The 27,924-nt window shown below is 37.5% G+C and overlaps 3 protein-coding genes across 6 annotated transcripts; all 3 read right to left on the bottom strand.

Annotated features, from left to right (window-relative positions):
• Positions 1 to 513: 513 nt before the first annotated feature.
• LOC102224729 (thrombospondin-type laminin G domain and EAR repeat-containing protein-like) lies at positions 514 to 11,349 on the bottom strand. Of its 4 annotated transcripts, none has more exons than XM_005798383.3 (13): positions 11,020 to 11,349; positions 9,588 to 9,811; positions 8,806 to 9,113; positions 7,444 to 7,534; positions 7,191 to 7,347; positions 6,971 to 7,102; positions 6,822 to 6,892; positions 6,587 to 6,748; positions 6,279 to 6,486; positions 5,547 to 5,779; positions 2,484 to 2,662; positions 2,244 to 2,345; positions 514 to 1,581 (listed from the first exon to the last, which is right to left on the bottom strand). In XM_005798383.3, exons 1-13 carry the CDS (start codon positions 11,102 to 11,104, stop codon positions 1,428 to 1,430), a joined length of 2,106 nt encoding a protein of 701 aa, XP_005798440.2. In that variant the 5' UTR covers positions 11,105 to 11,349; the 3' UTR covers positions 514 to 1,427. The 4 variants fall into 4 exon arrangements, with proteins under 4 accessions (XP_005798440.2, XP_023208201.1, XP_023208200.1 ...); XM_023352433.1 differs by having other exon boundaries at positions 1,504 to 1,581; positions 2,244 to 2,340; XM_023352432.1 differs by lacking the exon at positions 514 to 1,581 and having other exon boundaries at positions 1,601 to 2,345; positions 6,599 to 6,748.
• Positions 11,350 to 14,169: 2,820 nt separating this feature from the next.
• LOC102234345 (small ubiquitin-related modifier 3) lies at positions 14,170 to 18,526 on the bottom strand. Its single transcript, XM_005798335.2, has 4 exons — positions 18,397 to 18,526; positions 16,947 to 17,075; positions 16,357 to 16,428; positions 14,170 to 16,218 (listed from the first exon to the last, which is right to left on the bottom strand). The coding sequence occupies exons 1-4, from the start codon at positions 18,415 to 18,417 to the stop codon at positions 16,156 to 16,158; spliced, it is 285 nt and encodes a 94-aa protein (XP_005798392.1). The 5' UTR covers positions 18,418 to 18,526; the 3' UTR covers positions 14,170 to 16,155.
• A 941-nt stretch (positions 18,527 to 19,467) lies between these two features.
• LOC102234766 (pituitary tumor-transforming gene 1 protein-interacting protein-like) lies at positions 19,468 to 26,208 on the bottom strand. The gene is made up of 7 exons (XM_014468522.2): positions 25,907 to 26,208; positions 25,114 to 25,166; positions 24,721 to 24,829; positions 22,189 to 22,291; positions 21,896 to 21,961; positions 20,786 to 20,832; positions 19,468 to 20,141 (listed from the first exon to the last, which is right to left on the bottom strand). The coding sequence occupies exons 1-7, from the start codon at positions 25,992 to 25,994 to the stop codon at positions 20,104 to 20,106; spliced, it is 504 nt and encodes a 167-aa protein (XP_014324008.1). The 5' UTR covers positions 25,995 to 26,208; the 3' UTR covers positions 19,468 to 20,103.
• Positions 26,209 to 27,924: the final 1,716 nt, after the last annotated feature.

Below are 27,924 nucleotides of genomic sequence, written 5' to 3' on the forward strand. Positions count from 1 at the left end.
TACATGAATCATGTGCTGGCAGTTAAAAGCTCAGTTTTGTACAACAGTAAAAGACTTACCTAAAGACTGTTACCTAAAAAAGACTAAATGAAGAAAATGTAAGTACCGGTACATCAAAGACAGACAATTTACCATCTGACACTGACATATCGAGCATTGTTAGGATATAATGTCTATGATTTAGTTTCATTTCTAATGAAAATGAAACAGCAGTCCAGTCTAAAACAGCATAATAAACCACACGTGAGTGGCTTAACAAATACAAAAAAATCACACTAACAAGTGTGCCTTATTTATCTGCGTTTAGGGGATACTTTTTTTAGTACCAATTACATTTGTTGATTTGTAATCTTTTTTCGCATTTGTATTTTCATATACATCAAACAACGTCCAAAACACAAACCTAAAAAAATTTGAGAAAAATTAGGTTAAAAATAAAAAATATACAATTGAAACATTTAAGTTTATTATATTTAAATATATTACAAACGTTTTACATCTGTAAATGTCTCAACAGATTGTCTTACGCAGGCAATAACTATGTGTAGAAATTTAAATTGTAAATATTTTTTATGCATGCCAAATTTATATGTATTCTTTGATATATGTTGCAACACATATAAATATAGGAAAATATATAGTTATTGAAGTTGTGGTTCGAAATGTTATTACAAGGTAGGACATTATAACATTCACCTCATGATCATGTTATGATATGTCTTTATTCTAAATGGGTTTGAACTCTCACCAAATTAACCTCCTTGGGATACACACTCAAGGTTAGGTGTTGTTTACTGCAGCTGCTCCAGAGCCAGACTGTCTCTCCACTGTTTAAAATTTCATGTCCTTGGTATAAAACTGCTTTGTTGTCTGCCTGTTGACAGGGCCAACTTTGACTCCTTTTGAACTTGTGGAAATAAACCTGACTGAGTGATTATCGCCTAACTGTGCTTGACATTTATCTTTTCCACGTCAAAGTTTAACATACTCTTATTTAAGTTTAATCCATTTTTCCTATGTTTTTCAACATATTTGTCTGCGAACTCCACTGGGTAAGCAACCACACATTTTAAGTACAAATACGGCATGAAATAATGTCAAATATAAACTCTCTTACAAAAAAAACGGTTGTAATATTTTGGGGGGTTTAATTGTATTTGTCACATATAAAACATCCACATCCTGGCTGTGTTAAAATGAGAAAAAAAGCCACTGCAAGTATTTGTGAGGTATGAAGAGGTATAGGATACTGGTTAAGGCCTCTGTGAAGTTCTTTCAAATATAATTTTATTAAAATATTTGACAGTTAAATTATGTCCTTATAAAACTTTAAGTTCTCTCAGTATACAAAGATATAAAACTATTCACAGGAGCACAATATGCCACACACAAACTGAAAACACAAAGCCATGTGCACACTTTGTCATCTAGTAGGTTTTGAGCTTGAAAACTTTGGAGAGAGGCGCTTTGGCACTGGAGTAGATCAGAAAGGATTCTCCATTAGAGCTGAAAAACTCCCAGTCACTGCACCCAAAGGTTGGGAGCCAATGAACGGGAACAAATCCTTCATATCCCTGCCACCTGTAAGTGGATAAAAGAAATCAAATAATGGGCTATTTGCATATTAGTTGCTGTTTACTGTGTTCACACTTCTTTGACCTTTTTATGTTAATTCAAGGTACAACTACAAACTTTAGTGTGTTTTATTTGGATTATACCTACAAAAAAATAGTAGTGCATAGTTGTGAGTGGGAAGGAAAATGATTTTAAAAAATTTCAACAGATAAAATCTTGAAAGTGAGGAGTATTCAACCTCATTTATTTTGATGCTGCTAAATAAAGCCCAGCACCAACCATTTTCTTCAGGAATCTTGAAAAAAAAAGTTTTATCTGTAGCAAAACTTTTAAAGCTTGCATTATTTTCCTTTCGCTTCAATGCAATGTGCTAGTTTACGTTGGTCTATCTCATAAAATCCCAATTAGAAAAACACCCTAAAGTTTGTGGTTGTAATGTGAAGAAATTTCATTTTTCACATTAAAGGAAGCACTGATACAAGAAATGGAATAGGTTTAAGTGTTAAAAATTCCTTTTCAGGGCATTATACATGTCAAAAATAGTAGTATTTTGCACAATGCATGGACAAGTGTTTCTTTCTAAAATGATTTTATGACAGATACCCCATGGCAATAAGGGCTGACGAAAGACATCACACAGGGTGGGGACGTGTTGACAAGTTGAATACCTGTAAAGAATGCTGTTGAGAGAGTAGGACTCCCCATTATAAGAGTTAGCAACAACCAAGAAATATTCTTCCCCGAGGCTGAAGAACTCCCAATCCACTGCACTGGAAAGGATAAAGATCATTAGGTATAGCGATGATAAATTTAAATGACTGCAAATATCTTCAACCACAAAAATGATTAAAAAGTCTGTGTTTGTACACGAATCTCATAGATAGAATCTGTGAAATTCACATGAATACCTGTAGGTAACAATATCCTGGAAGCGAACAAACATCCTCCCACTCATGTCCAGCTCATAGATAGTTGAGTTGATGGTGTACTGGCTGGGTCCGTTACCCTGGAATCTGTGTCCGTTGGCCACAACCAGAAATACTCTGCTGCCAATCTGGAACATTTCCCAGTCTGTGGCGCAGAATGTCTACAGTTGCAGAAAGTCAGACAATCAGTCAAATATTTCATATGGGATCCATTTAAACCCACAATCAAACTTTAATTCAGCAATAATGGCTCTAGTAAAGAATTAGACAAAACATGAGATAAACAACAGAAGCGTAAGGAAATATATTTGGTTTTACTTACATTTTAATTTAAAAGTGTCATGTAGGAAAAAATGCATACCTTCTCAACAATCAGTGGGAAAATCTTTATTGTTATTTCAGAAATCACACCCTTCTTTTAATTGCTTTCCAGCTGAGCCACTCATTAGGAAACATCATTAATTCCAGTCAGATGTTGGTTAAGTTAAATTTGGCAGAAATATAAATATTTTTCTGCGTTTAATTGTATGTGAATAAGTGTGAAAGTGCAAACAAAGATTTAAGTTGTAAACAACAAATTTCTGTTTGAAACTATTTGTTTCAGTTCATACCAGGAGTAGTCTAGGTTGATGTAGACAAAAGGGTTTCACAACCAAAATCAAAGAAAACAGGGTGTAATACACAGTCTTCAGAAAATAATATTGCATTGGGATTATGAGAGAAGATGGCAACGAGTACAGAATATGAGTACCAAGTGGCAAGTTAGTCTGCAGATAACAGTAATAAAAGTGATAAATAAAAACTTTTTATTTCTTCTGAAGTTCAAAAGTGGACCTGGGCATGAGACTGCACCCAACTAAATCCTGCTCCAGTTGCAAAGGGACATTGTACACGGTGCTTGTACAGCACTGATTTAATAGGATGCAAACCGTCAGAAATACAAATAAATTTACCACTTGCAGCCATCTTGAATTTTGAGGATGGAGCTCTTGAGAAACCAAAGACTTTCTTATTTAGATTTATCACTGTGCAGTGTTTTGGTAATTTGACATATTCATCAGAAAACAGTTCAGTTTCATTTAGAAAATACAAAATATATTTAAAAAAAAAAAAAATTTCTGTTGTGTTTAGTAATGGACAAGTGTAAATTTCAAATTGGTTTAAATTTCTTTGCATGTTTGAAAAAATAAAATCAAAGAAATAACTTCCAAAGAGAAACGGGAAAAAAAAGAAGTTATTAATTCAAATTCATTTCAATTAAAATTTAAAAATACTTCATTAATCCCAAAAGGAAATTAAATAATTAAATAATTCCCAGCATGTACCCAATTCTGAAACAATTCATATACAATGACTAGAGGGGCGCTTTTTCTTCTGTACATTTGAAAACTTTTGGCCAAGTTAATTTTTCACAAATAACATATATAGAGGAACAAGGGCTTAAAAATCATATAAATGCTGATAACAACCCTTATTGCTATGCTTTACAGGCAGTGGCATCATCAGGAGTAGGATTGACTCTGCTATCAACATTGAGGTGCAGAGTTCGTCATGAACTATAGGTCAACCTTTGGCGTATCTGTTATGGAAATTAGATTTTTTATTTTTTCTTTCAATGTGAAAAGTTATTAAGCTAAATTTAAATCTGCTTATCTATTTGTACAACAAAAACAATCAAATACCCATTTGTTTTAGGATTTGTTTGTTTATTTAGTTGTTTTTTAAAAGGGTTTCTGATGAGAAAATTCCCATTTATTTTTGACTTGCAACCTAGAAATTTCAGCTTTTTCACAAAAGAACCTAAAGTATTTGAAGTTTGTTGCCAGTACGGTTGTTTTACTGTCTTTTGATGTGGGCAATTTGGCTCATCGTGTAGATTATTTTAAAGTTTTTCAAGCGTCCAGAACTAATTAGACCGAGTCAAGCATGAAAATAGTAATACACAGAATAACAAAACCTCTATAAATTATTATACACTTATCAAAGTTTCTCTCAAACACAGTTTGGTTTTGGTGGCACTTTAACTGAGTGGAAATAAAAAAATAGGTGCATAGGAAGGCAAGAACCAACATCTCTTGTTCTTGAAAGTTGAAGAACCACTGTTAATTTAAAACCCATTACTTGGAGACACAAACCTTTTTCAGTTCTTAAATCTAAAATATTTTTTTGTCTCTCTATTTTATAAATCATAGTTAGCAGTTGAGCTCACAAGAAAACATTTCTCTGACTATGGAGGGATACTGGTCAGCAAATAACTGGACTGAAGATAAGCAAAAACATCTAAACTCAAAAGAATTTTTTTCATGACCATTAAAAATCTTTCAGATTTACAAGCAAGCAGGTTTTGCACACTGTGAGTAAAGATGTACATAGCAGTAAATGGATGTGTGTAGCTCCACAGTAATGGAACTAAGTGACATTACAACAGTAAGTAATGCTTATTTAAAATGTATCTACCGTCTTCTCATGTACGAGCCAACAGATTGCGTCATGAAGCTTCACTGTTTGTGCAACCAAGAGATATCGGAAATCCAGATTCTCACGTTTCTCTGATGATTTCAGGTAATTTATTACTACCAGCCCCCAGGGGTTCTCACAAATCCCCCCCCCCCCCCCCCAACCTCTGGAGTTCCCCTTTAATTACAAATCTCTCTGTGTTTTCTCGTGTGGCAATCAATGTGTCAACACAGTCACATCAGCTGCAGCCAGATTCAAATAAAATTGTTCATATCAGTTACAAAGCACTTCCATCAGTCAGGCAAATCATGCCAAACCACATCATCTGTTTTTGCCTCTATCTTGATCATTTTCCTTCCTTCCTTCCCAACTCTTCTCCTTTTATCGTTTTATTGTTCCGTCCTGACAAGATCTTTATGTGATCATCTCAGAGATATGGGTCTTATCAGGTGAAATCCACCCCCTACTAAAATGCTGCCTTCAAGTGCCATCAACTTTTCACAGTGGTTAGATTGGCAGTGGTAGTGTAATCAGATATGAGCCGTTGTCGGCACCATTTTTGATGCAACTGTTCTTCTTATCACACACCTTGATTGTCTGGAACACTTGAAATTTTCCATCGATCCAAACGTAGATGACCGAGTCCAGAGAAGTGGTCATGCCATCGAAAGCATTTGCAACCACCAGGAAGTGGTACGGTCCAACTTTGAAGAACTCCCAGTCGTAGGCCCCCGATGTGATCAGTGTCTGGTGAACCTCAAAAGACTTTGTCGATCTGCTCCACTTGTAGATCACGCTGTTGATGGTGTGATTGTTGTTTCCTGAAAGGAGTAACGGTAAGAGTAAGATTTGGTTTTATTCACCATCGCCAAAAAGCTGCAAGGCACTGAAATACAGTACAGTCATACGGTGTTCACCTTCTGACAGAAATATTTTTATTCTTACACACTTACATGTTACAGATCATTAACCAGATAAATATAACCCAAGTATTTACAAAAGTAGTTTTCAAATGTTAATTATGCTAATTAAGGGAAATAAGCTTTGTCTCTTTTTTTTTAGATTGAGACATGATGTTTTTCCTTCTTAATGTTGTCAGCATTTTTTTGTTTAAATTATTTATTGATCCTGCAAATCTGTCAGTAAAAAAGTGGTTAATCAATTACTCCACACTTTAACAATAGAGTACTGCTTTCTGTATTTACTTGGATTATCTATCTGATATTAAAGTCGGTTGAATGATCTGAAATATTTAAGAATGATTAAAAAAAAGAAGCAAAAACGTGATAAGTACTTTTGAATGGCAGTGTAATTGCTTACCCATTCTGTGATTGGCCACAGCAAGATATGTCTGTTCATTAATGTTGAAAGCCTCCCAGTCTCGAGCGCAGTAGGTCTGCAGAGTCTGGAACTGCACAAACCGTTTTCTTCTGTTGCTCCATTTATAAATGACAGAAAAGTCAGATTCAGGCTGTTTGTCAACAGACTTGTTTGTTTCAGTCCCAGAATTAGACACTACCAGATATGCCTATAGGCAAAAAAAACAAAATGGAGGTAATGAGAGATGAATTTAAGGTTTTAATTTTCAAAAGGTGTTGATAAAAAAAAGGATGGAATCTCCATAACACCTTCTTTCCTACTTGGAAATGCTTCCAAGACAGAGCGCCGTGAGTGCTGATGTTCTGGTAGAGCCGGAAACCCAAGTTGGTCCAGAGGTACACAGCAGAACCAGAGGCTGAGGATCTGTGGGCCATAGCAGCCATGAGGCCAATGCCTTGTATCTGAAACACCTAAAGAACAGATAAAAATGAGCTCAAAACAAAACAGCAAAGTCGTATCGGAAAAGAAATGATGAAGAAATACCTCTACATCGTGTGTCTCAGAGCTGGTGGTAAGAACCTGCTGTTCCAAAACGTAGTCCAGTCTTTTATGGTCTGTGTTGGAAGGTAAAATGATTTTGTCAATTGTAACAAAGAGATAAAGATGCTTGTTGCTAGCAGTTGGATGCTCACCCTCCAACACAGTGATCCACATTGACCCGTCACAGACATAGAGGCCCTTTTTGAGAGGATTAAACCACAGCTGACCTCGCAGCAACTCAGAACATGGCCTCTCCACGCCCACTGACAGTCGTCCTGCGGCTCCTGACAGATCGCATTGAAGACGGAGCAATCAGCGGTAATTCCCTAATACTCGCGTCACATTCCCTTGTGAAGCAAATGTACAAATTACCAGAGGAAGTGTCATGTCTCTCATTCTGCCTCCTCCTGACAGGCAGGTCTAAGAGCAGCGGTGGAACTGACAAAGCTGCAAGCCGGGGGTCAGAAGACGGGCAGAGTTGATTGGAGGCGTCTGAGTTCGGCACAAGAACCAGTTGTCGCATCAGACCCTGAACATGTGGCAACAGATGAGATACTCGTCAACAAGTGGTTGGGATGCTATTAAATGTCCTTGGAGTTGAATCACAATTTGAAACTCAACTCACTGAAAACAAGCCCTTCCATCTTCCCCGACTGCCAATGTGGAATCTGGATGCCTGGATGTTAAGATCTGAAGGGAAAGCCCTGGAGGGACCACTGTTTGCAATAAAAGACAATTATCCTAAACAGCTAATAAACACTGCCTTCCAAAAGTATGCACAACCCTTGGTTGTTTTGGGGGGGGGTTTTTTACAGTCAACGCACTTTTCTCAAAACATTTCCTTCATAAACTCACAAAGACAAGTCGCCTCTGATCTGCTTCTGGCCATTCATAAATCATGTGGACTTGCCGACATCCCATGCAGCTCTGAACGCTCAAAACTAAAGCTGGGAGTGCAAAACAAATGGAGATTCCTAAAGAGCAAATTCACTCCGGGTTGAATTTTTGGTGAAGTGTCACAGTTGCAAGTATTTTGTGTAATACCTGGGAGTTTCACGCATAAAGAAAATGAAATTCGTCTTTGTGAAAAAGTAGATCAGGCGAAGAGCACCTTGATTATCAGTTTTCTAGTCTTTCCGCATACTCTCAATTCTGGTTAGGTGTAGACTTTGACTGGGCCATGGATATGATTTCAACTATAACATTTCATTGGCTGAATCTGCGGGGAAGTTCTCCTAGAAGCTGAAACTCCAACATGTAGTATTAAGTCTTTTGAGGATTTTCTGATATTTAACTCCATCTATCTCACCATAAGCAGGTTCTCTGATCCTGCTGAAGAAACGCATCACCGCAGCATGATGCTTCCAACTAGATTGATTTTGTTAACTAATTCATTTCATATTTAGTTAATCAATTTCATATTTAGTTAACTTATGTTTGTGGTTGCACTTGATTTTATTTAGGATTATAATGTTAAAGGGGGGGATTAAATAAAAATGCACACCACACTTTTCAGTTTTTCCTTGTAAAAACAAATTTGGGATCCATGTTTCTCTTTACTTCCGCTTCAGAATTATGTTCTGCTTTGCACTAATCTTATCAAGTCCTAACAAAATACAATGAAGTTTATTTCTGTAACATGTTTACAGTATAACGTTTCAAACATCGCAAGTCACTTGAGGCTGAATTTCCTCCAACTGAAGTAACTTTCTTAAATTTCAGACTGAAAAACAAGAACTTGAAACCTGAACTGTTCTGATGGTTATAGAGATTGCACCCTGCTGCATGTCAGAGGAAGCTTCTTCTCAAAACCATTTGTCACTTACTGCCAGGATGTCATGATATGACTGCAGGGCGCAAATACATTTTACATTACAGCAAGAACATTTTATTGTGGTGAGACGTCCAGGATCTGACAGGTAAGAAGGAAAGGGAGATGATGGACGGAAAAAAGGCAAAAAGAGAGAACAAGCAGAGCTGAGCTTACCTTTCCAGCGGCGGGTTACAGTCCACCGTCAGCTTCCTGTGGTGAAGGCCGATGACTAAAACCAGTGTGTGCCACTGGTTGGGAGTTAGACGGATGCCTTGAAAGCTCCAGTGCTCTGCTGCTTTCCGATGGCCGTTGAAAACAAAATGCAGGCTGTTTTGGGATAACTTTAGTCCAAGGATGACCCCTGCATGTTTCTCATCACTCTTAGTTTCCTTCTCCCTCAGGCGCTGCTCGTCTTCTTTCTCCTCCAGTGCGACAGCCTCCACGTTACTTCGTCCCATCAGAGAGAAGACGTACTCGTCTCGCTGCAAGAAAGAGAGTAAATGCCCTCAAGACTAAACGAATTTGGCAGTGGCAAAATGTAAAGGAGTAAATTGATTTATAATTGTGTGTTTACAGATTTTAAAATTGTGTATGTAGTTTTACTCCTCAGTATTTTACACCGAAACTGATTTTTTGTCTTTTACATTATGTTGCAGATAATAAACACATTAAAGTACACTGACTTTCAGTTGAGTCTGTAAGGATTTAGGTTTCTGTGTTGTTTACATATCAGCATATATAAGTAGTAATATTTATTTAGTATATTAAATAAATATTAGTATTTAATATATAATGTAGTTAATAAAATATTTATTTTATGAGATATTTATTTAATAAAATATTACATTTATATTGTATTGATTTAGAATAAATGAAATATTTATTTGCAATAATACTTTTGCAAAGTATACTTTTGGTCTTGTGTCAGAGATTCATCACCTCTGACAGATGCTTACCTTGGGTGCAAAGCGATTCACTTTCACTGTGATAACAATGGAAAACTCTTTGGGGAAAAGGTCACAGTTCACCAAGAGCTGGGAAGCGGGGAAGCTCATAGACGCATCGGGGCTGAGAAACTGGACGCCCCTCGCTCCAGCTGACTGCTTCACGCGCGCCCCGGGGACCACTCTGGAGGTGTCCCTCTCCAGAACAAAAGACAGAAGATCCAAGGGAAGCAACTCTGAGGACAGCAGACAAATGAAGGGGCCAGAACGGTGGTCAGTGCTGTGCTATGAATGGCTGGAGATTCTGCAGAAACGAAGCTCAGAAACAGTTTGAAATCCTCACACTTCTTAGTTTGAGACTAAGGTAAAACCAATTAGAGATACAAAATGTACAGGGTAAATTGTTTACCCTGTACATTTTACCCAATTATAACACTTCTTTCCACCTGGACTGTTTGCATTGAGCTTCAATCATCTTCTCAATAATTATATCAACAGAAATTGTCCACTTTGGAGTCACATCTTTTCTGGAGTCAAATTATGAATTTTTAGCTTTTATTGAAAATTTTGTTTTGTTTTGTTTAATTATTATTATTATATTTTTTGGTACTTAAATATTCTCTACTTTTTCATTTTAGAATACTTTGACATGTGAAATCTGAACTGGATTATTCTACATTAAATCAAACTGCTTAAATCATTGTATGATTTTTGATCATTTAAATTTGTAAAGTTAATAAATAAATAAACATTTAAAAATACATTGAGAATATAGTTGTATTCTTTTATGTGTCTGGTTAAAGCCCAGTCTTAGAGAGTACACAGTCCCTTCCAGACCCTCCAAAAAAGTGGCAAAAATGGTTCAACTAATTATGAACTACTTTACACTGGTCTATTAAATAAAAATCCCAGTAAAATACATACATTGTAACTTGACAAAAGTGTAAAAGACAGCATTAACACCTTTGCAAGACCCCGTATTGAAAGGAAAAAACAATCAGGATGACTGGGAAGTAATAGATACATTATTTTACAAGGGTTGTTACTATAACAAGATACTCAAAAGCTGGACTGGTAGAGGAGAAATACTGAAAGATTGATGAGGTGTCAGTTGGATGTTTATCCTGTAAACCCTAATATCCTGATGTGTATAGAAATGCAACTGAACCCTAACCCCATGCAATGCCTGTACTTGTTTGTGGATGTTCACGCAAACACACACACACACACACACACACCCACGCCAGCACTCCCAGTAAGCAGACGCAGACAGTTGGAATTATCCAGAAGAATTTTAGCTGCAGGGCCTTCCCAGCTTTTGGATGGAGCCATAAACAATCCACTAGGTAATCATTAACAGGACCACTTATGCTGAGCTAAGACGAGGAGATGTCTCGTAAAGTTTAGAACGAAACAGGTAACATTAGATAAAACGGTCTCCTACCTGTGCACTGTCTCCATGCGTCTGTCGTTGTCTCTGTGACCCTGGAAGCCCAGAGGAGGAGCAGTATGAATATCTGCCTCGACATTATGAAAAGCGGTCCGCTTCAGTTGCCAACTAACAGGAGTGTCTCCATGGCCAGGGTAATGTTCAGTCTGTTCCTCCTCCCTTGGTCTTTAGCTCGAACGATGATCCATGAAAGAAAACCGTGCATCCTTCATCTTGATCCCGGCAAGAAAGAATATGTTCCAACTTGGAGTCTTTCTGAATATCTACTTGATCACACGTCGTCCTTAAGCAGCATGAAAGGTACCTGTGTGTGCTGAACCAAATCCACCCCTCTGTGAAGGGAATCCTGCACCTGCAGCTCCTTTTAAACACCGGAGCCATGCAAATCACTAACCGGCCTGTCACTCATCCTCCCTCGACCGCAAATTTGGTAACACACACCGCCAGAGGGCTGAGCTGTCTCACTTTATTTGTACATTTGTGCTTACAGCACACCGACACAGAACAGCAGGCAGGCAAACACAACTTCTGTGTGCAAGCAGACGCAAAATGTCAGTCAAATGCAAAAAAGTTTTCTTTCTTTATGCTGCCTATCTTTGTCGTGCCATTGTTGTCCCATTTGGTGTCAAATAAAAAACAGAGGAAGTTGTTTGTATTCAGACCTCTTTACTCTCTGACCTCCTAAGTAAAAATCCAGAGAAACAACTGGCTTCGGAGATCACACCAAATATTTGTAAGAAGGAGCTCTTGTGAGATGAAAAAAAATAAATAAACTTAAACAAATAAACAAATTATTTAATGCTACGTTAAGTGAAAATGTTTTATAGAGGTAATCAGCAAATTAAAAAAATAAATAAATAAAGTTGATTAAAGTTTGATTTCATAATCTCTGGGTTGTATATTTAAGTTTGTGTGGGACCTCCCGAAGGCCTCCCATTTATAGACTACCATATTTACAAGGTAAATGGATTCTGCATTTTATTTACATTAATATAACAGACCATAGTGCGACCTGTATCCAGCTGTATCGATTGAACAATCAATTTTTCTGTGAGATAGGACAGGGCTGTGGGAGAAATCCAGTTATAGAACAGAAAAAATCCCAGTACAACGCCCTAACTCAGAAACGTCCTAATTCCTGGCTTGACTCATCAATCGCAGCAACGACCTTATGACTGTTCCAGTTCAGCTGAATTAGACAGGCCCACTTATCAAACATCTGGGGTTCTAAATAAAGGTTACAAGGAACCAAATTTAACTATGCTAAAACAATGTCATACTTATCACATGGTTTAATCTTTTCCTTAAAGTCTCCCAGGCTTTGTGAATTGTAATTTGCATGTTTTGTTTGTTTTGGGATTTTTTTTCCGTTTGGTATTCTCAGAACTGCACCATCATTAGATTTAATCAGTATTTATGTTTTGCCTTGGATTTTTTTTGTTGTTGTTCTTTTTAAATAGTCATCATGTATGTAATGTGAAGTTTTGTTTGACGGTAATTAGTTTTTCAGTATTGTCTGTAGTCTGAAAAGTACTTAAGCATAACATAATTGTTACAATACATAACAGTAGTCATAAATGGATAAAACTGTTGTATGGCCTGCTGGATATTTTCTTAACACCAGGATATTTTTATATTTACCTGTGATAGCTGAATAGCCGTGATCAAGGCCTCAAAATTTTGGAACTACAGCTTTAAAGCAGCTGAAACTGTTCCTGACAGGTTTTGTTGGCGTGCTTCAGTGCTGCCACCTCGTGGTCGTTGCTTCACAGTCTCACATTAGCGAGCGTCTGCTGTTTATGAATTATAACCCTCTTAATAGATTTTTTTTGCTTAGATTGTCACTTTGAAATTGCCAAAAACATTGTGTGGTGAGTGATTGCACCTGTCCCCTTTTTTATGACAATTTTAATTTTCTTTAGCAAGCAGAAATGTAGTATGAAATTATGTTTTTGACTGTAAAAAAAAAAAAAAAAAAAAAAAAAAACTTGAGACAAAAAAAGAAAGAAAAAGGACCAAAAACATACAGTCTGAACTGATGTGATTGTAATAAGATCGAAGGGTTCCAGTTTTTGGGATATTATAGGAAAGATCAACACAAACCTGTGCTGTCACATTATCTGTACTTTGCCATAATTGGACCTGCTGCTACTTCTTTGGTGTGGTTGAGTGCCTTTAGTTAATTTAGTTGTATATATTGTTATTATTATTATTGTGTGTTTGCTTATTCATACTGTATATATTTGACCTTTTGCACGGGAGCTGCAATGGAAATTTCGTTGAATTCTGTTCAATGACAATAAATGCTATCTATCTATCTATCTATCTATTGTGCATGGTTGAATTTTTTTTTTTACATCGGTTCAAATAATTTGCAAAGTGAGAGGTGTGCGGAGATAAATATTGAGTTTCCAACGCTCATTGCAAAGCAAAGTCAGTCATATTGGATGTGTTCTGTGAACATCACATTTCAACTCTTCACATGTTTTCCCTTCAATTTAGGTAAGTGCTTTAACTGGGCACTTTTAACAGATGAATATGCCTTAATTGTAATTTATTTCATTTATGGCTGTATGTTGATGTTTATCGTCCTGCTGGAGGATGAACCTGCGTCCCAATCTCAAGTTTTCTTCCGGCATATGTCGCTGTATTCATTTACCATCCACATCAACTTGGATTAGCTTTGCTATAACTAAGGAAAAGCATTGCAACTGAATGATACCACCACTACCGTACTTCACTGAGGTTGTCTCATCTAACCAGGCCGCAGTATTTAATTTGCTTTGTCCACAGCATGGATTGTGGCCGACTGCGAATACTACCTTCATTCAATTTACATACAGGAGACTTTTAAAGGGAATGGAGACACTGATTTTATTTAGAGGCATTTAGGTAAAGAGGGCTGAATGTGAAAACCCACTTTTTCTATCTGTAAAAAAAAAAAAGGCTTAATTTTCTTCCCACTTTATAATTGAGCTACTTTGCGTTGGTCCACAATAAAAAATCCCAATTGAAGTGTTTAAGTTGGTGGTCGTAATGCATCTAAAGTTCAAACAATAAACTGAACCACTGAATTATGCAGCAACTGCATCAATCTATAAAAAAAAAAAAAAAAACAGCTAAATAATGAAACATGAGACCGTGTATCTGAGTACCAAACTATATTTATTGTATACAGTAGTAAAAGACCACAAATAATGTACAAACAAGTAGAGAAACAAACAAGACGAGACCTGGACCCCATTCTTCATACATGACAGTGTAGTTCAGCCAGCCGCCACAAAAAACTTCTGTCCAGATAAACCCAGTTGTTAAAATGCAAACAATGTGGAAGGCTGATTTGTAGGTACTGATAAAATGTGCTCTTATATTTGTGACGAAAGCTAAATTCACAATCATTACCAGTAAATGATTTGTGTCGAGACGCGTCGCACAAAGACTTAACTCCTCTTCTAACACGCCATCCAATGGGGAGAGATGGCTGTTCGGGAGTCATTTGTGAACTTAAACAGTAAAATGAAGAGTTCTGATAGCAGATGGTAAGTATATATATTCGCTTTAAAAAAAAAAGAAAGGATACCGCCACTCACTCGACTGATAAAAAGGATGCATACAAAAATACAGCTGAATAAAATGGATGTGAACAGTTTAATATAAAAGGGAAATGGCTTTCTGTCAGGCCAGAGGAAGAAGGGAAGGAGATTTGCGGTCATTTGTTTAGCCGTCTTGTTCCAAATAAAACCGAATCTGCTCAGGTACGAAAACTAACCCATTTTCTGAGTGTTAAACCTCAGAAAGCATCCATAAAACTCCACACAACTCCAAACAGGTTTGCTTTTCCACAGATTTCCAGCTCATTCAAAACCATTCTGCTCATTTCACTCCAGACTGAAAGATCCAAGTTTGCGACGGCAAAAAGATCAAAAATAAGTGACCCGCGCTCATCCCCAGGATGTGCCAACATCACGCTCTCCAACGCCAGACTCATCTGAGAGATCTTCGCCAACACGGCAGCAGAGCGCATTTTGTTTATAACACAACATCTCAGTAGGTGATGCATCGTAGAAAAGTGATGTGCTTACAACAATCTGCTTTGGCTGGACGTCCTAAGCTCAAAGTGGAAGCCGCTTGACGCCGAAAACAGCACTGGAGTCGGAAACAAGCTCTCGGCTGACGTCGCCCGCAGCTGAACTCCCAATCGGAGCCGCTTTTATCACAGGGAGAGATTGCTGTCCGTTTAATAGCCGAAAAATAAAAATAAAGAGGAAAAAGATGCATTTGTTACCAAGATACAGCCAAAACTAAGCCTACTTTGATGGCATAGACTTATTTTACCCCCTGATCGAGCATTTCGCCTGAGCAAATGGCAATCTGTACAACAGATTGGTCTCTATTAGAAGCCGGGGAGCAGTACACTAACGATCTAATGACACTGTTTTAACCTTGCAATTAGAGAAACATACATTTAAAGAGAAGCAGATGTTCTGTCTTTGGAGTATTGTTCTTAACCTCACAACTAATCTAACACCCATTTGGATATTTCTATACAGGACAAAAACAAAACAAAAACAACTATAATTTTAAACGGGAGGCAAAAAAAAAAAAAAAAAAAAAGTACAAAAACGATGCAGAAGCACCTAAAATGTAAAGATACCTAAATACATTTGCTGAACGAAAACAAAACAAAATAAAAGTGAAATAGCAAGCAGGTGGGTGTTCAGTTCATACGGTGCTTCCCCTCCAAAAACTCGCCCCACTGACTGCGACCCCTGGACAAAAACCTGCAGAGCCCCACACTCTGACGCGCTGGAAGCAGAGCCGCAACAGCAGTTTCTGTGGAGAGCCGTTGGTCCGATTACAATCTGCAGCACCAGACAAGGACACGATGGTCCTGACCAGCCAGCCGCAAAGACTGAAAACACTCAACTTCAGTCGTGACTAAAAGAGTAAATAAAACAGCTGACGAGCAATGTCGAGCAGCTGACAAAGAATGTCTTTCAAAAGAGAAAAATAATAATATTAATAATAACAATAATTATAAGCTGGCAGGAGCAAACGGGGAGGGAGAGACAGTGAAGGTGGTTTAGGGCATGGTTTGAACATGGCCGTCAGTGAGGTGGGTGGTCGGGCTTAGCAGCACCCGCCAGTCTGCTGCTGGAAAACATCTATGGTGTCTTCATCTTCCATCTCCAGCTGGAAAGAGGATATAAAAATGGATGGATATCAAAAAGGATTGAGCAGTCCCAATACATTTAAAGCAGAAATATATATATATATATATGTGAAATGTTTGTTTTACACATTTATTCGTGTAGAAAAGCGTAACCATACCTGTGCGGGTGTATCCGTCTCATTGATTGGCTGGCCATCGAACCTGAATCTGATCTGCCTTATTGAAAGACCCTGTCGATGAAGACGGGCAACGGGTAAACAACAACCAGAAAGCTGAAGCAGGCGCAAACAGGAATGCAATTTCTAAGCTGTTTCAATTTTGTCAAGTCTCAATCACAAACTTCAATGCATTGTGATGGGATTTGAAAACTTTAGAGCACTTGGATGCATCATCCAACCAGCCTCATGTCCCTGCTAAAGAAAGACATCCGTCTGATGCTGCCACCATCATGGTTAATGCGTAGTCGGTGAGTTCAGGGTTATACAGTGTTGGTTTTCTGCTACATGAAGAGTTTTCCACTTACACAAAATGCAGGACACTTCCTTCTCTACACTTTGTATGGCTTTCCTTCAGCCTGTGTTTCCCTTCTTGAAGGCAGGAAAACACTGTGCTAGATCTTATTTAGACACGAGTTTGTTGTTGGCACAAAAATGGGAAAAATTTCAAGTTGTATGAACACTTGCAAAGTACTGTATCGTGCAAGCGGTTGTAATATATATTATGACAGCCAGCTGGTCTTGCAACTCACCTGTCGTTCGCAGTACGCCTTCATTAGTTTGCTGAGCGGTGTGTGTCGTTTGATTTTGAACTGAACGACTGACCCATCCTGACCTGCAACTTTGAGGTTGATGTGGTCATTCTCCGTCTTTACTCCTTCCTGCAGAGCAAATGTCAGGAGAAAGAAAAAAGTCAGAACCGAGTCAGTCGGAGTAACGGACTTTAATCTTGGTTAGGCTAGCGCAGGGGTGTCCAAAGTCGGTCCTCGAGGGCCGGCATCCTGCCTGTTTTAGTTTTCTCCCTGCTGGTAGTAACAACCTTTTCAACATGTCAATGTTCCTCTTAGGCCTTCTAACTCATTGGATCCAGGTGCGTTAAATTAGGGAGAGAACTAAAACATGCAGGATGCCGGCCCTCCGGGACCTTTGGGCACCCTGGGCTAGGTAGGGTCTTGTGTTTTTAACAAATACAGTGGAAATCCATGGCTTGTGCATAAGTAGCAATCAGAAGGTGGCTAAAGCAACGTTGTAGCTAAATATGTGGCAAAAACCAAGACTTTGCATTAAATCAATATTAAGCCACATATATATATATATATATATATATATATATATGTATATATATATACACACACAAGAGCTGACCACCATTTCTAGCTTTATTAACAATTTGATACAGTAGATGATTTTAAAAAGTTCGTATTCCTACCTTAAAACAGACCTCTAATATACTTATTTGCAATTAAGGGCAACAACAAAGTAATAATATATTTATCGGATAACAAAAAAATGTGAAAAATTTAAAAATAAATAAGTAGGATACAAGTAAAGCGGGCCACGGCAGACGTTAAATCAGGCCACAGACTTCATTTTCAGATGCTAACGTTAGCATAATTAGCTCAAGGCTAGGTTAGCACACCGGCGGTCCTTCGGGATCAATTGGAAGTTTAGCTGCCGGGCTAACGTGGCTAACTGCTTTGTTTTGTTGTGTCCTAGACGAACCGGAATATTCATAAAACTAAATGAGCACAAACGCGCCACCGCAACAACAGTTTTTAAACGGGTGCGTCATAACCATTTGCGCTCTTTTGCCGCTAACTACAGCTGCGGCATTTTGCAGCTTTGCGGAGATAACGTGTGACCCTTTCGACAAAAGAGGTGGTTATGAGGGGGGGGGGGAGGACCACAAGATACATACATACACTGTGATCACATTTACAATAAATTATTTACACATAAATAAAGAACAACATTAGCAGCAAGGTCATTTTGATTTATTCCCATTTCAATCGTGCAGCCTCGCTCATTGAGTATACGTATAGATGTGCGGGTTCTCATTCATTTTGCGAAACCCAACACTGCGCCAATTTGGAGAAACGTGCAAACACAGGCCTGTAGAGTGCACATTTCCGAGGCGATTTTGCAGCAGCCCGACCCAGTCGTCAGCACGGATGAGCCGCCGTGTGAGCGTCTGTGTCTTACCTTTGGCTTTTCCTCTGACATCTCGGTTCGTTTTGTGTTCGGGGGTTCAGAACAGACCGATACCGGGCTTCAGCCGTCTTCCTGCCGCCTTCTGTCCAATGTTCTCCTAGCTGACGCGTACGCGCACCGGACCGCTGTTTCGAATAAACGATTGGTCGGGGAAAGCCACGTGGTTTGCCCTTCTAGGGAGCGCGGACTCGGGTACGCGCACGCATGCAGAATCCTCAGAGCATCAAAATGAATGCATGAGAGCTTTCATTGTGAAACCAATTGAACATGTCTGTATTTTCTTTATGTGAATACCTGAAAATAAATGTCATATAAATAAATAAATGTCATAAATAAATGTTTAACTGGAATTAGCTGCTCACGTGCATGCATACAAGGCCGGCTTTAGCATGATGTGGGCCTCTCAATGTCCTTTTATGCATACAAATTTAAAAAATAAATTATGTACCTTAAGTAAAACAAAACATCTGTTTAGAGTTGACTTTGATTAGCAGTAAGTGGAAATGCACATACACATTAAATACACATATTTAATATTTATTTTCTTTAGTGTTAAGCTGGTTACGGTGCCACCCGAGGGTGCAGACGCTGATAAACTACTGCAGCAACATTAGAGTCTGATGTTCTAATTACGCATGCCATGATCAAACCAATAGCTATTAGTCTGATGTGGTAATAGCATTTCATAATAGCACTTATGATTAGAACATACTTGTGGTACTTTTCCAAGCTTTAGGCTCAGGTTTAACATAAATCCCATGATGCCACACAGCAGACCTGTACCGTGATTTTCCATAAGTCGTTCTTACCTTTAGTGTTGAAATGGACAAGATGGAGGTCAGGGAGGAAAGCTGTGGAATGTGAAGTACAAATCTATAATATAGAAATTCTTTAAGATTATAGTTGAAAATTTGAAGTGCAATTCAAGGAAAACCTAGATTAAGTAATATCTAGAATCAGATTTCTTAAACAACTATGCTATATCTGTCGTTTTGCCCTGTTAACAGAAAAATTTATCAAGACTGATGGGTTTAAATAAAGACAAATGCAACACAGAGCAAGCACAGTAGGTAGTCTACAATCTTTTATTAGGATTGTAGCTTCATGTAGTACATAAACAGCAGTAAAACATCCCTGATTTAGACAAAAACTGACTATGATCAGTGAAAAAGTCTTCACACACCACAGTAATTATGAATATGTTTTGTAAAAATATGTTAAAAAGCAATTCCAAGAGGAACAAGCAAACAATACAAGCACAGTGGCTTTCAGAAATATCAGGATAGCAAAAAGATGTCATCTCGAATATACTTTTAAAATCAGCAGCAACTATGAAACTGCAGTGACAACAGATTTTGTTTGGCGGAAGATGATTAACTTTGAACATCTAGAGTGACTTCCATTTTGCACAATTAAAGTAAAGTAAATAAATAATAAGAAGAACCACAATGAATAGGAACTCCTCTGATTTTGAAAAAAAAAAACATTGGAGCCACTTGTGTCTGTTTTACCTTCAGTGAAAGCCTTCATTTGAATGGACTCATTCATGAGCTCATCAACACCGAAGACCTGCCTGCAGAAAACATTTTCACTATTCTAGCTCCTATTAAATATTGGGCCGTGCACATTTTTGCAACCAGGGACCAAGCTACTGATCAACAGCTCAGTCCTTGTTTCCAAAAGCTCAAAACGTGGATCTCAGGAAAATCTTGCATATGGATTTGGCCCATTCAGTCCTACAAAAACAATAAGAAAGCATTAACAACAGTGCTTGTTAAAAAAAAAAATGGAAATCATAAATTATGTTAGGGGAATCGGAGGAAAGAATTGACAACAACTCTTTGAAGACTTTGAATCAATGGGTCACAACAACATTTAATTTCCCCTTTGGGATCAATAAAGGATTTTTGAATGTGAATGTTGTTTGTAAGAATGCCAATCTCCTTAAAAATCATCAGCATAATGAATTATCTTTAAATTAATTCCTTTCCCACATTACAATCTATCTACATATCAAGTGACCTTTCAGGAAGTATTCCACAAAAAAAGAAAAGTTTCCGCTGTCCTACCATCTCAAACGTAAATGTCTGAAGTTTGCTAAACCCTTTTGAGCTTTCAACAGGAGACATGTTTTTTGGTCAGACTCAAGTTGAGCTTTGCAACAAAACTCCAGGTGGACTTGGCATGAAATAAATGAAAAATATGTGAAAAACTACAACATGTTTATTGTTAGTAGGGTGGAGGATTTGAGACGCCGTGGGCCTGTTTCTGTCCCAGCAACCTCGCTCCAGTTTTGCGCCTTATGCAAAACGTTTTAACAGGACAGCGATCCAAAAGACATGGTCAAATTAAGACCAAGGTATTTGTCAGAAAAGCTCACCATATTTCTGCCTGATCTCCTGGTGTCTCTTGTTCATTTCTGCTCTCCTGTGAAGACACAACATTTCTCCATGAGCCACAAAGGAATTCATGTCATTCCTCAGCCTGTCCAGAAGTCACATGAGCATAAAACCAGTTTGGGCTGGTAACAGGATAGTTTTGCATTTTATCGCCTCATCTGCACTGGGCTGTGCAGGAAACCTGACACTGATAATGACTGGCCAACCAACAGCATGCAGCTGGCGCTACAAATATTTCTTCCTTAAAACAGAAATCATAAAAAACAAAAAGTAAACTAGGGCTCAAATGTTTTGCAGAATATACACATGTCCCACATGTATAATTGAATAGCCACAGAAGTAGAATATATATTTGAAAAAATATATTTAAAAAAGCCATTTTTGCTCTGTACATTCATAATAACTTCATAGTACTGTTGATACTTTCAGTTTTTATTAGGGTAAAATGAAAATCTTTTGTGCTTAATTGAGGTTTTATGTCATTAACCAACACAAAGCAATGCATAAAAGTGAAGCTGGAGGAAGAACAAATGGGTTTAACATTATTAATAACACTTTCGCATATGAGATAGATAAGATAAGATAAGATTTATTTGTCATTGTCATCAACAGATTACAACGAGATTGAGATTTGCTCGACTCGAGTTAAGATGCAGGTTATGTGTATATACGTAATATATGGCATGCATTTGTAGTCATCCCACTTTACTCTGGTGGCTGTAATAAAACCCATTAAAATGACTGCCATCGATTGCAAAATAGATTCTACTACGGTGAAAATTATTCAAACCAATGCGCAGTCTGTGGAGAATATTTGTACACGTGTGTGTTTATTCTCAATAATCCCGATCACGACTTCTACAAAAAGCTTATGGGACATCTTCAAGTTTTCCTTGAAGATGTTTCAACACATATCCAGAAGTCTGTAGGGGACAAACGGGTCGTTATTTTAAATTTCACTGCGAAATCGAAGGAGGACGAGCCTCCACATGCTTAAAAAAAACAGCAGCTCCTAACTTCAAGCTGCTCCACTGTGAGCTTCCAGAAACTAGTCTTTCCTCAGTCATTGGAATTCATTTACAGTTCCTCACCTTTCCTCCTGCTTGGCTTTCGTCTTATTGGCCTGCCTCTGCATCTTGGCCTCAGATCGTTTGGATCTGACGCACAAAAAAAAAGATTAGTGTTGGACAAAAAATCATGCAAAAAAGCGCATCGTTTAAAGTCTCCACATCGGGACCGACACAAATAAACCACATGTGGAAGCAGAAACACTAAGACCCGAAAAGGATCTGAAACAAATCTTCCACAAAACCCGACATGCAACTTTATACAGTACGCCATCTATTTCACTTTTATTTCACCCAGAGTCAAACTGCACACTTACCCAAAGTTCTCACACTTGCAGCAGCAGAACATGCAGACCATGATAGCAATGATGAGAACTGCTCCAAGCACAGACAGGGTGATTATCAGCGTCTGGAAATTCACTGCAGGAAGAATGAATCCGTTACAAATCCTCACTTTGGTGAATGAAACAATTGGATCCAATCAGGAATCAACAAATGTGGGGTACAAAGCTCTTTCTCAGAAATCAGATTAAATTCATTATTTTGAATGGATGTTTATGAAACAGTTCATGCAAATGCTGATGCTGTTTGTGTCTTCTTGTTAACTTGCTACCAATACTTGCATATAAGAATATTGAAAGTTATGGAAATAATTCGTACTTAGCCTTTCCATTTTTCCCAAAGCACATGATCTAAAAATGTACTTTTATGGAAAGAAAACAAAAAAGGATCTGCAAACTTATTCCCCTGTAGAGGACGAGTCTCACCAGATCACCTTGTAGGATATTGAAGGACAAAATCATCTTTATTGAACCACTTTGATGTTAAATTAGCTTTTAATAAGTTCCACCATTGTTTCATCTTCAAAAAAAAAAACAAAACAAAAAAACATGTTGGAATAATGACAACAGATTTGCTTTAAAACTTTGGGAACCACTAATCTGAATTTAGCATGTATCAGTTAAATTAAATCTTGGAGAGACCTCTGTTTGACGAGATCATCTAAAGAACATAAAAAACATGATCCTTCAACATCACCAACGTTTTCTCTCAAAAAATAAGCAAAATACCAGGGTAATATGTAATTTTTATTTATTTATTTTATGTGCATGAAATGCTAACCGATAGACTGTCAGTTTCCAGTGCACCTTCTGAAGTCTGTTTTCAGTGCTGGGAAAACGCATTTGCCCTTTTACAGATTTCTTTATTCTGCTTTTTTTGGACTCACTTAAAAGTTTCAGATCATCTTACAAGATTTGATAGCAGACAAAATCGCCCGAGTAAATACAGGAATTATTTTCAAGTTATTTCATTTAGAGATCCAGACCAACCTGGCTCTATGTGAAAAAAGTGATTCGCCTCCTTCAAATACTTACAATTTATTCAGTTTAATTCAACTACTTGTCCTTTAAAATAAAGAAATGAGTCAAATAGCATTGACCTTTGCAATGTTTCTTAAATTAGAATTTGAGTGTGGTATAAAAAAATGCAAATACCTGCAAAGGGTATTTGCATTTATTTGCAAATACACATATATATAGCAATATATATAGCAACCTGTGAGTAGAAGCATGTGTGAATACTATGCTTCACACAGGCATAGTGTGAAGCATATGCATGCTTACAGCAGCGCGAGTTGCTACTGCAACTCACGCTGTTGCATAATGCAACGCTGTTTCCACCCTCATGGTTACTACCTACATGAACTCAGCAAAATTTCAGTACAGATAATAGGCTTTAAATTCCTTTCAAAGAAAAGAAAAAGAAACACCACATTAGCACTTTAGAGCAGCAATTGCTCTAAAATATCTGGAGCTTAACATGTACATTGCAAAGCATGACCTAACATAAGTTTGAATGTACATACATGTTGGCATTATGAAATAAATACAGATACAAAGAGAAAAGTAGCATAAAAATGTATCTGATAGCCAAGGAGCGTCAAACAAGAGTGTAATTAAAACTTGTATGACCAAATCCTTGAATATTATGTTTCTATGTGAAATCTGATTCATCTGAAGTCAGATCTTTCATCCTGCTGAGGAAAACCCACCTCATTGTGCTCTTATCTGGATATGTGACGGGGTTTTCCACAAGATGACAGTCCGTAAATACTTCAATGACTTAAAGCGTCAGTCATAGCAACAACGACAGCTTTACTCCAGGGGTACAATAAATGATTTCAAAGACAGACTTGAGAAAAAGGATTTCTTTAGAAAATAGAGTAGATAAATCATTGTGGAAATCAGCATTGGAAAATGATCCCATGCATATTGATTCTTCTTATTTTAACACCATCCAACCTCACATTCTAGTATGTCAGCTTAGGTTAAGGGTTAGGGGTAGGGGTAGGGTTAACCCTAACCCACTCAACGCAGGAACTGGAAGACATTTTAAATGTCCAAAATAAAACACAACATCCAACAATAAGTAAAAAGGAAAATAGAAATTACACTCAGCCAAAACCATAAATAACATAGATTATGAAGTTTCTGTAAACTTCATAATCAAACAAATATGAATCATCAGAATGGGAATCATCAAGCACATTTTAATTTATCATGCAACTAACTGATTAATTTCTTATTGTGACAAGATTAGTTATTGCATGACCAATCAAAGATGAAACGGTAATTCCCATGAGAAGAGCCGTTTTGTACAATCTATCAGTGCAGACATTACAGAGAAAACAGTGGAAGTAATCTTACCGTTTTTGATTCACCAAACCAAACAAGTATTGAAACTGCAGATCAGTTCCTTAATTTAAATGAGTTCTTTCCAGAAAAATAAACCAGTTATGAAAACATGATCTGTGCATGTGTGTGTGTGTGTGTGTGTGTGTTTCTTACTCCAGCAGAGCCCCCAGCGGGCGTCATTTAGCGGGCAGAGTGAATGAGGTGGAAGGATGGTCCCCACCGGATACGTTACACATGACTTAGTTGTGGTGCACCACAGGCACTGCAAAAAACACACACGGAATAAAGAGAGCTCAAACAAACAAAACAAATCTGAAACTACTCAGGTCAGTTGCATGTCGAGCCACATGGCAAACACACACCGAGAGTGGGCGGGGGAAACTGGGAACAGATCAGTTACTCTTCAAACCAGTCCAACAGGTTTGAAGATGGAAGACTAGCCACCAACTAAAGCGCCTCTCTGCCTTGGATACATTTATCGCTCAGCCGTGTACAAACACTGTGCAGAGCAAGTATGAGATTATCTGACCTGAAATCTGGACTCACCGTCACATTTTTCAGACAGTCGTCGCAGCTTGTTCCATTTTTTGTCTCACACACTGTTGAGAAAGAAAACATATATATATATATGTGGTTTAACTTGTGAGAAAAAAAACAAAAAAACAACAGGATTTGTTTGTAATGGTGAAACCACTCTGAGGCATAGTGGGGACACCCATCCGACTCTGATATTACACTGATTAGCTGAAAAGTCTTGAGGGGGATTAAATGAGGCCTGTGAGTATTCTCAGGGTGGTTTTTATAACTACTGCTAATCTTCCTGGGACATTTTATATGGAGACTTCAGAGTAAACAGGCAGGCTTTGTGAAGTCATGCATCAGTAAAAACCAAGGACTTAAAGGCCTCTGCATGCTACAGCTGGTCTGTTTACTGAGATCAATATGTATCCAGAAGCTTGACAGAAAGCTGAAATTATTTATTGCCAAAAAGAGACAGAGAGGTTAATTGAGACATAAAAACAAAATTACTGTTTTGCTTGTTATGTCAAAGTAAAGAAGCGGAAAAGAGATCGACTTTGATTTTTATTTTCCTAGTTTTGTTCAGATAGCTGAGCCTGTAACATTTATTTTTATAAAACTGATAGCAGTTTGCTTTAACTATTCCCAAAGTTTAAAAAAAAAAGTAATTTAAAAACAAAATTACTGAGCAAATATCAATTCGAGGGAGAGTTTTATAAAAGATTTTAAGTACAAAATATATATATTATAATTAAATTGAATAACGCATCTGAATTTATCGCATGTTTTTAAATGATCAGACTCTTGTCTCAGTTCCTACCGTGTTTAGGTGCGGACTCGGCCAGAACTGTTGCCAAACCAGAGACAAGAAGGAGAGCAGGGAGGAAAATCCGTAAACACTTCATCATCCAAGCGTTTCGACGACGCAGGTTATCCGCACTTTTCGTTCTCGTCTTCCTCTTCTTCTTCTTCTTCTTCTTCTTCTTCTTCTCTATGTGAGCTTTATATCTTAAAGGATGTTAGACTCGTGAAAGTTTAGAAAGTGTTTTGACAGCTCCTGGTAGACAGGAGAAACTCGAAGAGCGAAGTTACCGAGAAGGAAACGCAACAACACTGACGCACGCCCGTGACGCAGCGCAGACAAAAGGAAGGGAAGGTGGAGTGTTTGTTTCGAAATACATTGAAGGTTTTTCATGTTCAAAGTATATCTATAAAAAAAATAATAATTAGCATGACTAATTATCAATGCCAGCTGAAAATAATACTGCATTCGACAATATTTTCTGTGAAACACCAACAAAAAATAGAGCGTAATTATCGAGGGGAGTAAAGAGGATATATTTTTAACAATTAAAGAACATCATTCGGTCTGTATTTTCATTCATCCCCTTTAACTTCCTCTAAATAAAAAACAGAACTGTTGTCTTCATTTATTCACAGATGGAGTAAGAAAACTCCACCTGTGAGTATTTTAATCTCAGCATAAATCAAATGTTCTTCTCTCATTGCCTTAGAGATTTGCCAGAGAACATTAGTGAGCAAACACCATGAATACCAAGGAGCACAGCACAAGTTTTTACTCCGCTAATCCGGAATAAACTTCCAGAAAACTGCAAAGCTGCTAAAACACTGAGTTACTTTAAATCAAGGATAAAAACCTCATTGACGTTGCCATTGATTAATAACAAGTGAATATAGATTAGTACTAGTCAGGATTACAACATTTTATTCATTCGTTTTAGATTACCACTCTTATGTTTATTTGTTGTTATGTTTGTTGGTTGTGTTTTGGTTTTCTGCCCTGTTGCTCAATGCTACACAATCATTTGACTTGGCTAAACTTTAGTTAATAGCTGTGTCTCACTGGGCTTAATGAAGACGTGCAAGAAGAAAGCCATTTTTAAGAAAATTGTCCAACTCAAGCTATGTATGAAGTAGAACAGCAAATGTGTGTAAGAAGGGAATCGATTCTGAATAAACAAAAATTTAACTTTTTTAGGCTATGGTGGTGTCAGCATCTCATCATGCTGCGCATGCTTTTCTTCAGCCAGGAAAAGCCAGCCGTTCAGACCTGACGAGATGATGGTTGAAGCCTAAAACAGGCACATCCTGAAAACTTGTAAAAGACTGTAAAAAAAAAAAAAACTGAGAGGAGACTAAAATTACCCTTACTGTGGGCAGACATGCAGTGAGATGGTTCAGATCAGAGCATGTTTTAGAATGGCCCAGTCAAAGTCAGGACCCATGGTAAATCCAATTGCGAATCTGAACTTTAAAAAAAAAAGTGTTTACACAAACAAGACATTTGATCTCACTTAGTTTTAGCCGTTTTTGTAAAGAAGAATATCAGACATTTTAGTTTGTTACCTTGAAAATTGATGGAGACAAACTCCAAAATGTTTGAAGCAACAAAGAGCAATTTTGTTGTACAAATGGATGCTACATTTTTAGGTTTGTATTGTAAAAAAGAAAAAGCATGTACTATTTTCTTCTTCTTCACTATAATGAACAACTTTCTGCTGGTCTATTTCTTAGGATCCCAATGAAGTACTCTCAGATTGGTGATTATTATTTGTCAAAAGTGAATAGATATGACTATTTTTGCATTGCATTATACAGGAAATGAAAATTTAATTAAACAAGAACACATTCCTTCAAATCTAATCAGGAATAAGGCGAGGTTACAGCGTGAGATGTTGTATGTGATGTGTAATATCGAGTTTGTTTAATCTGCAGAGTGAAAAAAATCGGAAACTTCTTCCTCTTTTTCTTGTTTACGAAGTGCACAAATGAGACATTAACAAATCGCACAGTTTCCAATAATTTATTAAAGCATAA

The sequence above is a fragment of the Xiphophorus maculatus genome, chromosome 19, assembly GCF_002775205.1.
Source record: "Xiphophorus maculatus strain JP 163 A chromosome 19, X_maculatus-5.0-male, whole genome shotgun sequence".
Lineage (NCBI taxonomy): Eukaryota > Metazoa > Chordata > Actinopteri > Cyprinodontiformes > Poeciliidae > Xiphophorus > Xiphophorus maculatus.

Excerpts from the sequence above, each read along its gene's own strand:
- LOC102224729 (XM_023352431.1), bottom strand. The coding sequence starts at position 11,104 with ATGTCGAGGCAGATATTCATACTGCTCCTCCTCTGGGCTTCCAGGGTC. Across the intron at positions 6,893-6,970 it reads GTGGATCACTGTGTTGGAGG|ACCATAAAAGACTGGACTAC; the intron begins GTGAGCATCCAA and ends CTTCCAACACAG. Across the intron at positions 2,346-2,483 it reads CAGGATATTGTTACCTACAG|TGCAGTGGATTGGGAGTTCT; the intron begins GTATTCATGTGA and ends TATCCTTTCCAG.
- LOC102234345 (XM_005798335.2), bottom strand. The coding sequence starts at position 18,417 with ATGTCAGAGGAAAAGCCAAAG. Across the intron at positions 17,076-18,396 it reads TGTCAGAGGAAAAGCCAAAG|GAAGGAGTAAAGACGGAGAA; the intron begins GTAAGACACAGA and ends TTTGCTCTGCAG. Across the intron at positions 16,219-16,356 it reads AGACGGATACACCCGCACAG|CTGGAGATGGAAGATGAAGA; the intron begins GTATGGTTACGC and ends TCCTCTTTCCAG.
- LOC102234766 (XM_014468522.2), bottom strand. The coding sequence starts at position 25,994 with ATGATGAAGTGTTTACGGATTTTCCTCCCTGCTCTCCTTCTTGTCTCT. Across the intron at positions 25,167-25,906 it reads CGAGTCCGCACCTAAACACG|TGTGTGAGACAAAAAATGGA; the intron begins GTAGGAACTGAG and ends CTTTCTCAACAG. Across the intron at positions 20,142-20,785 it reads GGAGATCAGGCAGAAATATG|GACTGAATGGGCCAAATCCA; the intron begins GTGAGCTTTTCT and ends TTGTTTTTGTAG.